The sequence below is a fragment of the Arachis hypogaea genome, chromosome 2 (assembly GCF_003086295.3).
Source record: "Arachis hypogaea cultivar Tifrunner chromosome 2, arahy.Tifrunner.gnm2.J5K5, whole genome shotgun sequence".
In the NCBI taxonomy this organism is placed as follows: domain Eukaryota; kingdom Viridiplantae; phylum Streptophyta; class Magnoliopsida; order Fabales; family Fabaceae; genus Arachis; species Arachis hypogaea.
Window position 1 is genome coordinate 11,964,801 of NC_092037.1, and position 10,204 is coordinate 11,975,004.

The 10,204-nt window shown below is 29.6% G+C and overlaps 1 protein-coding gene across 1 annotated transcript; it reads left to right on the forward strand.

The window, feature by feature from the left end:
• The first annotated feature begins 3,327 nt into the window (after positions 1-3,327).
• On the forward strand, positions 3,328-9,001 carry LOC112737764 (flowering locus K homology domain). Its single transcript, XM_025787842.2, has 7 exons — positions 3,328-3,556; positions 4,181-4,704; positions 6,786-7,032; positions 7,153-7,304; positions 7,749-8,000; positions 8,095-8,289; positions 8,587-9,001. Exons 2-7 carry the CDS (start codon positions 4,189-4,191, stop codon positions 8,770-8,772), a joined length of 1,548 nt encoding a protein of 515 aa, XP_025643627.1. The 5' UTR covers positions 3,328-3,556; positions 4,181-4,188; the 3' UTR covers positions 8,773-9,001.
• Positions 9,002-10,204: the final 1,203 nt, after the last annotated feature.

Below are 10,204 nucleotides of genomic sequence, written 5' to 3' on the forward strand. Positions count from 1 at the left end.
TCAAAATGAAGTTATGTGACTCTAAAATATCCCTATAAAAAAAACATGTTAATGTAGAGTCACAAAGAAATTAAATAGAACGTGAGATTGTTATGAGAACAGTAATCCTCGATTTTTCTTTATTTTTTGAGGTAGATATACTCAAAAAACTATTATTTATAAATCATAAAAAATTTCATTTTGAGACGGTAGTCATGCGGTACAAAGTTTGCAACTTGAAATTATTAAGAGATAGTATTCAGAATATTTAAATTGTCTAGTGACAAATTTAAAAAGTTGGATTTGAATGTGAACTAAAATTATTCTTAGACATAAATGACAGGACTTAAAAGAAATATTTAGATAAGGTTAAGTTGATATTAAAATTTGATATCTATAAAATATTTAATGATCAAATTAAGAGACCTAGATGAAAGATACACTAGACTGAGGTTAGAATAAAATGAGTATGCATTAGGTAGGAGGCATTGAGAAGTAAAGACTTAAAGAGTTCCTTTGGAAAGTAGTATAAGCTATTTTTTTTTTATTTTTGGATTATGAAAAGTCGTAATATACAGGTATACGGGTTCTTAGAAAGTTTTTAATTTCTTAAAAAAGTTAATTTACAATTTTTTGAAAAAGTAGAAATATACGATTTCTCTACTTTTCGATAAGTTAATCTACCACTTTTTTAAAAAAAATTTAACTTTAAAATAAAAAATTCTATTTTCCTTCTTGACTCTGTGTGTATGACTGACCCTCCACCACTATTTTCACGCAAGGTCTGCTAGAAGTACTGGCGTTCCATCATAGTTCTCACGCAATGTTCTATCTGGATCCTCCATTACCATTTTCACGTAATAATTCATCTGTTAGAAGTATTGATCCACCATCACTATTTTCAAACAAAGTTCCATCTGAATAACCTAGTGCATATATTCTTTTTAAGTATTTTTTTTATCATTTTATCACTCTATTTTTAATTTTTTATTATTAAATTTGTATTTAACTATGGTATGAAATTTAATTTTAATTTTTTTCACGTGTGATTTTATAGCTTGCTATTATTTTCATAGTTAATTACAGCAAGTTCTTAACCTCAATAAAGGAGAAGAAAGTTCTAATAGGAGGGAAAAAATTAAAAAACAGCAACAAAATATACATTGACACACATTTTATATTTATTTTTTATTTTGACCTACCATATCATACATAATATTAGTGATTAGGTTATGTAAAATCAACATTCAATATTAAAAAGTATTTGTTATCATCATTATTTTAATATTCGTTTTCTTGTGTAAAAAAATTGTATTTTTTGAGTTATTTATCCAAATGCTACAACTTTAAAATAAATACTTTTATAACTAAAAATCTAAATACAAAATAACTTATTTATAAGCTACTATTAATAAAAGTTCTTATGTTTTAAGCTCTTTTTTTAAAAGAGCCTATTTAAATTATTTATAGGAACTGAGCCTAAATATGATTGGCTATAAGATGTATTTTAAGCGTCTTATTCTGTTTTACTGGTTATTTGAATTATTATGCCATATTGTGTGATTTATATCTGATACACGGAGACTAATAATGCAAGATAAAAGAAATGAATGATATTATCTGTTAATCTATCTTATATGATTATATTATACTTAAATGTCCAAGTCACATTTAATGTACTTAGTTAGTTCATGATGAGAATAAAAATTGTTTTGTAACTTTACTTATTTTGCTTGAATATGTGGATTGATTGAACTTACTTATGTTAGGATTATCATATATTTCTATAAAAAAATATAGACAAAATTTATTAGGATACATGAGGTTGAATTAGTATCTTTTAAGAGATACGAATTTTGAGGATAAATTCTTTTGAGGGAGGGAGAATGTAACATTCCAATTTGTTGAATAATGTTCATTATTCAATACTTAATTAATTAATTAAAATTGTAATAATTTAAAATTTAAATTCATATAAAGAATTAGAAAATAATGTATTTGAAATGCTAACACATCTAATTTAAAATTTGAAAATATAAAACACTACCTGTAATAAATTTTTAACCGGCAATAAATCACCTTTTAAGATATAGTCATAACAAATTCGATGTTTATTGAATTTGAATGATCTTAAGTTATGTGAAAAAAGATAAGAAAATTAATTTTATTCTTTAATAAGTTCAGTGCAAAATCAAATTCAAATTAAATTAGGTAGATAAATTTATTACAAGTTTATAGTAAAAAATCACCCTCTAACCAACCAGCCTAACATTATTTTGTGAATATCTCAAGCTGATATAATTTTAAAATTTATATAACTATAATCACATATATAACATAAATTAAGGTAAAATTTAAATATAAAATAATATTATTAATCAATTTATTAATTATTTGACATATATTACATATATCATATATATTATATGTTAAAATTATATATATTATATATATATTGAGGCGGATATTACTTAAATTAACTCCATTCAAGATTTGTTTGTCCCATTTAAAATTTTTTTTGCAGAAAATTCTCCTTGTATTGAGGCGGATAATTACCTATCTTAAACGGGTAAAAACAGAATAAATATCTACGAATTTAAATAGTGTTATTATTTTTATTTGTTGAAGTAGAAGATATGTAGGTAATAAAAGAAATATAGAATATAGTTTTGATAATCTTAAATTAATAAAAACTTATTATGTCCCTATCCCAAAAGAAAAACTTACGTTAACAAAGAAAAAATTAATAAAAATCCATAAATTATGATATTTGTATGTAGTTTTAATTTTGTCAAACAAGCAAAATCATTTCTAAAGTCAGGTTTTATATTAAAAATACATTTGAATAAATTATTTAAAATGTTTATTTGAGAATTTTAAGCACAAGAAAATTTAAATATTTTTTTTAATTTAAAATATTTACTTAAATAAGATAATTATGTTAGTTGCATTTCTAAAATATTTTATTGAATAAAATAATATATAGTTTGCTGTCTGAAAAGCTAAACAGCAATTTTTTTTTCTTATAAGTGAAAACTTTTTTTTTAAATTTTATGTAGTTAAAATCTGTCAATAAAATTTGTTCAATTAATTATTCTAACATATTATTTTAAATAATTTTATAAATTATATTTTCTCTTTAAAACATTTCTGAAAATACTATAAATTAAATTTAGTTTGTATTTTTATTTTTTACTTTTTGAATTTTATGAAAGAAAAATATTAAAAATAATACAATTTTTTTAATTTTAATTTTATTTTTTCTTTTCCTCAAATCTGAATTATTTTTCTGATATTTTCTAAAAATAAAAAATTATAAAAAACAAAAACCGCAAAAGTTGTAAATGCGTGCAAGTTAAAGGACGCCAAAGCAAAAAAGAGGAAATGTTGTGTGAAGTGTGAACGATGATTGTATTGTAGTGGTGTGTGTTACTCTCTCCTCATCCTCAGCCTAAAATCTTCACCGCAATAATAATAGAACCAGAAGTAAACCTAAATCGGTTCTGATTTCTGAACACCGCACACAGCCTCCGCGCCTTTTCTTTTTCTCTCTTCTCTCCGAAGCTTCTCGAACAACGTAACTCTCAAACCCTAACTCCTCCTCGTTCTTCTTCTTCTCTCTCTAGGGTTCCTACATTCTCTTTTTAGCTCTTACTTCATGGTTGTTATTCACTTTGTTATCACGCTTTTAAATTTTTCAGTTACTTGTTCTTTATTGAAGTATCGCATTTACTTTCTTCACGCCTCTTTCAATTTTTTTAATCTTTTTTTTTTATTTTCCTCTTCTTCTTCTGCTTTCGGAGTAGGCAGTTTCGAGAATTCGGTTGGTGACTGTTACTTTTTTTTTTCATTTTTTCTTTCTCGTTTCTTATGTATGTACTATGTAGGTATGTTTGTATTTGGTGGGTTTGTATGACTGTATACATGCTATATTTTATGTTTTTATATATATGCTCATTGTTTTAATCTTTTTCTGTATGTTTATTTTGTTGAAACTTTAGGATTTTTGTAGTTCAGTTTTTTAAGGCTCTAGATGTTTATTATACCATGCAGTTAATTGATTTTGGATCTTGTTTTGGTGTAGACTTGAAATTTTTCTTGTTTTTCTTTTTGGCATTTGAGGTATTGTTTGTTTGTTTGTTCATTTTAGTTGTTGAAAATGATGTTGACGAGTTGTTTCAATTGATTTTTCCTCCTTCAGATATTGTGATGTCTGGGGAAGAGTATGATGCACAAGATGCAGGCTATGTGCCTGAAAACCCTGAATTTCCACAAAACCATTCCGACGAACATGATGAAGGAAATGTGATTGATGATGCGGGGTTTCCTCAACTGCAGCCTGATCAACATGACGATGGCAATTTGGATGAGGGAGCTAATCCTCCTGAAAATCAGTTTGATGGCCACGAAATTGAAGGTTTGCCCGAAGATACCGATGCTCATCCACAAGAGAATGCTGAGGAGGAGGAGGAACATCATGATATTGGGGATGTTACTGGGGATTTCAATTCTCAGGAGAAACAGGGAGCACAGGATAATTCGAAAGGAAATGAAATAAAGAAGTGGCCTGGTTGGCCTGGAGAGAATGTTTTCCGGATGTTGATTCCTGTACAAAAGGTTGGCAGTATCATCGGCCGCAAGGGAGAGTTTATTAAGAAAATGACGGAAGAGACCAAAGCTCGCATTAAAATTCTTGATGGTCCGCCAGGAACCATGGAAAGAGCAGTGAGTTTACTTTTCGTGTTCTTGTTAGTTATGCCTTGTGGGATAATCCTGCATATTTTGTTTGAAATATCATATACTTTTATATTGTATAAAATTCTGAAATTACAAAACATTTGGTGTTTCTGGACGGGCTATTCCATTAATCCATTGCTGTTTGTTTGAATACTCTTGTTTGTTTCTTGCATTATTATATCTTCTACATTCCAATGGCAGTATATACTGCATTTCATATTTTTCAATTATTACATACATAGGTAATATGTAAAATTACAAACATTTGTGCTGTTACATTTGTGAATACTTGCTTACTTGGCAATGAAATTGCAACAGCCGCCACTATATCTTGATCTATTTCAATTGTGTGAATATCATTGTTGCACTATTGTGTTTGTTACATTCTGGATTCTGATGGCAGTTTATATTGAATTTAATATTTATGTATGTATTATTGTATTGAGCGTTGAATTGTGAATCAGCTTTCTGCTGTTTTAATAGCTGGTCATGTTTTCAAAAACATGTTATTACCTATACTACAAACTGATAATCAATTGTGTGACTTGGTTGGTATTATTATCTATTAATTTAGTGTGTTATGTGGATTTCTGCCTCATTTCATTATTGTATATTAATGAAGTTCAATCATGGGGAGGGCGGGGAACATCTATAAGTCACATCCATGTACTTTAACTAACATCATAGTTATTAATGACTTAAAGTGCTATCATTTGGTAGCTACTATAGTCTTTTAAATAACTATCATTTAAATTGATAGTGGGTAGTGAAGTGAAATTAAAAATGTCTGAACACATGGCAAAATAGTATAATGGATAATATAAATTATGACAACAACGCTGTTTTTCTTGCCCAATACTCTTATTATATAACAATATTGCATTTAAATTGATAATCATTACTGATTAGTGAAGCGAAATTAAAAATGTTTGAACACATGTTAATAGTATAATGGATAATATAAATTATGACCACAAAGCAGTTTTTCTTGCCCAATACTCTTATTATATAACAATATTGCATTTAAATTGATAATCATTACTGATTAGTGAAGCGAAAATAAAAATGTTTGAACACATGTTAATAGTTAAGGGTATAGCGGGTGTAATCTAAATTGTACCGAAGAGATATCATTAATTTGAAAATGAAACTAAATCGTTTATTCGTGATAAAAACATGTTAACAATATTAACTCTGTTTGAAGAACAGTGTTGTTAAATTAGGTGAACTGAAAGTATACATAATCTATCAGAACACAACAATTACTAAATAAACAAACAGATTAATTATATAGATAAGAAGAGATTCTTTTGTCACGATAACCAAATGGGTGTATGCAGGTTGTCAGCATATATGAATGACCAAAGTGGCTTCAAATTGAAGAGCCAAAGTTCCAGTTGCCAGGAAACAGCAATGAGCATATACAACTGCTGAAATGTTTGTCTTAAGAATCAGAAATAATTTGTGCAGACTTTGGTGGCAAGAAGCATTCATTTTACCTGGTAAATTCAGAACTTGGTCGGTTGGTGTCTTGCCACACTTCCTAAAACTCTCACCCAGAAAAGAATATAAAAGTTACTATGAAAATTAAAAAAATAATAAGCTTCTGAAATTTTATAAGCATATTAGTAAGCACAGAAATTTTTGATACGGTAAGTAGAACAATCCAGTAAAATCTAAATGTATCATGACCATTTAATTAAACCAGTGGCATATATCATTATTAAATTAAATTATTACCAAGCTATAAGAATTATTAATAAAGATTTAATTATTTATGCCCCCTAGAAATTTGACATAGTGGAACTAATTGCTAATCATTGAAGAAACATAATGGAAATAAACATAAAACAAAAGTTAGTTTCACATGGAGAAATCAAATTGCTATCAACAAACATTGACCTAAAGTTAGCAACCAGATTTTATATATTTATGTCAGTGTTACATATTGATGAATAAGGCAACAATCATGTTTTTTGGCTTATTTTGAAGTTTGTGTTTTGAGGTTTTTATAAGATTCTGTTGTTTCTTGCGTGTTTCTGATTTCGTTTTGTTTGATGCTTAAAAAGGTAATGGTTTCTGCAAAAGAAGAGCCAGATCGCGCCATACCGCCTGCTGTGGAGGGTTTGTTAAGGGTTCATAAACAAGTTGTCAATGTGGACCACAATCCTCCAGATGCATCGGCTGCATCAAACCAAGTTGTTACGAGGCTTCTGGTGGCAGATACTCAAGCAGGAAGCTTGATCGGGAAGCAGGGTTCCACAGTAAAGTCCTTTCAAGATAACACTGGTTGCAATATACGTGTTCTTGGATCAGGTGTGCACACAGATATTGTTAATTTTGTTGGCATGTTTATCACTAGATCTATTATTTGGAACCCCAATCCATATCAACCAGATTTCTGAGACCTGTGCCTGAATAATGGATTATTTTCAGCTGAATACCTGCCTGTATTTGCTCTACGGGATGATAGTGTTGTTGAAATACAAGGGGAGTCTGCTGGGGTTCACAAGGCAGTTGAACTTATTGCACTTCATCTCCGTAAATTCCTGGTTGACCGCGGCATAGTTGGAGTATTTGAAACACAGGTATGTCCAGTTATATATTTTAGTAGTTTGTCAATCTGAAGGCTGGAATGGTCAGACTATGTATGCGGATGAGTTATGTCATGAGATACGACTTGTGAAGAAGAATCATCAAGCTGATATGAATATTCTTGGCCCTTTATCAATTACATCTTTTAAGTGTAAACTGTATTTCGGAATGATGGATTGGTATTGCTACTGACAGCTTGGGGTGGAATGCATAATAGGCTATATTTTAATTATTGCACATTAGTGTGCCTGACTTCCATCATTCACAGTTAGCATGATGACTTTTTTCAATATGGTTTCCATTGAAACCAAGTGTTTATGAAAAGAATTAAGTTATATGGATCATCTTTGTGCATGTGGCTGATTATTCCTTTTGTTGTTCTTGATAAAAAATCGTTATCCTTGATTTCATTTACTCTTCTTTGTCCCAAACTTCAGATGCAAAGGCCAGATGCTCGAGTTAACCAGAATGTGCCCCCACCTCAAGCTTGGGGTCCCCCACATCCACAAGGGTTCCCCACTCCTGGCAGTGGTGGACCTGCTTTTGCACCCAATCCTCAATATATGCCTCCTTCACATAACTACGATAATTACTACCCACCTCCTGATCTGCCTCCCGTAGATAAGCTCATTCCTCCACCTGCCTATGCAAGGGATACTTCTCAATCACAGCAGTCTGTTGCAAATAAGGTGTCTTCTTTTGCCCAACCTGAGGACTTCAGATTGCCATGCCAGTTTTAAATTATTTGTTGTCTTGATATGTGATTTCCTTTGTACCCTACAGGTCACACAGCACATGCAAATTCCTCTAACCTATGCAGATGCAGTTATTGGAGCATCAGGATCAAATATCAGCTACATTCGCCGTGCTAGTGGCGCAAGTATTACAATTCAGGAGACCAGGGGTATACCAGGGGAAATGACTGTTGAGATAAGCGGCACCGCGTCACAAATACAGGCAGCTCAACAACTGGTGCAGGTAATTGATCTTGAAGGGATAGTGGATTCTTCAGCCTTGTTGAGAAATTCTTGAACCTGTATTGGAGCTCGTGTACTGCGTTCATAACCAATTAAAGAACTGTCTTTTCAAGAGTTTAAACTAGTGATGGGCTATATCTTAAAATGATATTCATTTTATTCTTTCATTGGATTGTGACCATAACCTCAGCGGTGCTCCATGAACTCCAAAGAATTTCTATGGGTTTCCCTGTACTTGGATTTTGTTGTTTTTTGTGCATGCATCTGAATTGACAACAATAAATCTTATCTGATGCAGAATTTCATGGCTGAAGCGGCGAGTGCGGCACAAGATCATATGGGGGGGTCAATTAACCAAGGTTACAATTCCTATCCTACCAATGCTTCTGTTTATGCATCTCCACCTTCAAGTGCTGGAGCACATACAGGCCATGCACCTTCTGCTGATTATGGTTCGGTGTATGGAACCAATTATGGTTACTAAGAGTTAAAATTCCCCAAAACACCCAAATCCCCTGCGCACGGGGCGGGGATAGAGGAAAAGAAAGTGGATCACATTCAATTTTAGTGGAGGAGCAGTGTTTCTGTAAACTTTATGTTCAATTCTAGCTAGTTCTCGTGGGTATTGTAACCAGGATTGTACCCTTTAGATTTTTACCTTATATTACATTGGATATAACTGGACATGGTTTAGTATACATTTTTCTGTCGAAGTGTTGCCTCGCTCATCTTTTATCTGTGGTCTTTTACCGAAGCATCTTTAGATTAGATTTTCAACGAAATAAATATTTGTTTGTTCACAGTAGTAGACTAGTAGTTCTTGATATAGAACAAAATGTTAACGAGACGGATTTCTTTAGAATTTAATTTCAATATGCTGATAATGCAATTGTTATGCAGGTTATAATAATTTACTATTTTTTTGCAGTTTCATTTTCTTTTTGAATGGTATTGAATTATTTTAATTATTTTACAATTTGGAGATTTAATCATTTAAAAGTGGCCAGCAGCCTTGCATGAATGGGTGGGTCGATTTTTTTTGGGTCCAATTTCTTTTCTTTTGTATAAGTCTCCGACTAGTTAATTCTTATTGGGTTAACCACCAAAAGTGTCCCTGTCCCGTGGGACATCTAAATTTTATTATTGACCAAAATGCTTTTAAATAATTTAAAAACACAACAATAATATCTAATTGATCAAAATGCTTTTAAATAATTTAAAAACACAACAATAATATCTAACAGTAAATATATATTTTTAAAAAATACTTTAAAGATTGAATTTTGATATAATTTTTTACAAGTTTAATTAGAAAAATGAGATATTATTATTTTTAAAATTTGATGATTATTAGTTAAGTATATACTTTTTTATAAATTTTTTTGTTAACAATCAATAATACATTTAAAAAATCACAAAACAATATATACTTAACAAAAAATCACTAAATTTTAAGAATAATAATATCTCATTTTTTTAATCATACTTACAAAAAATTGCATTAAAATTTAATCTCTAATGTATTTTTTGAAAAATACATATTTAATGTTAGTTTTTTTTGCAAGATTATCTAACATTAAATATGTATTTTTCAAAAATATATTAGAGATTGAATTTTGATACAATTTTTTGCAAACATGATTAAAAAATTGAGATATTATTATCCTTAAAATTTGGTGATTTTTCGTTGAGTATCTATATTTTTTGTAATTTTTTTGTTAATAACTAATAATACATTTAAAAAATCATAAAAAATATATATTTAGAAAAAAATCACTAAATTTTAAAAATAATAATATCTTATTTTTTAAATTATGTTTGTAGAAAATTATATCAAAATTCAATTTTTAAGACATTTTTTAAAAATATATATTTACTGTTGGGTATTGTTGTGTTTTTAAATTATTTAAAGAAAT

Excerpts from the sequence above, each read along its gene's own strand:
- LOC112737764 (XM_025787842.2), top strand. The coding sequence starts at position 4,189 with ATGTCTGGGGAAGAGTATGATGCACAAGATGCAGGCTATGTGCCTGAA. Across the intron at positions 4,705-6,785 it reads CAGGAACCATGGAAAGAGCA|GTAATGGTTTCTGCAAAAGA; the intron begins GTGAGTTTACTT and ends ATGCTTAAAAAG. Across the intron at positions 7,305-7,748 it reads TTGGAGTATTTGAAACACAG|ATGCAAAGGCCAGATGCTCG; the intron begins GTATGTCCAGTT and ends CCCAAACTTCAG.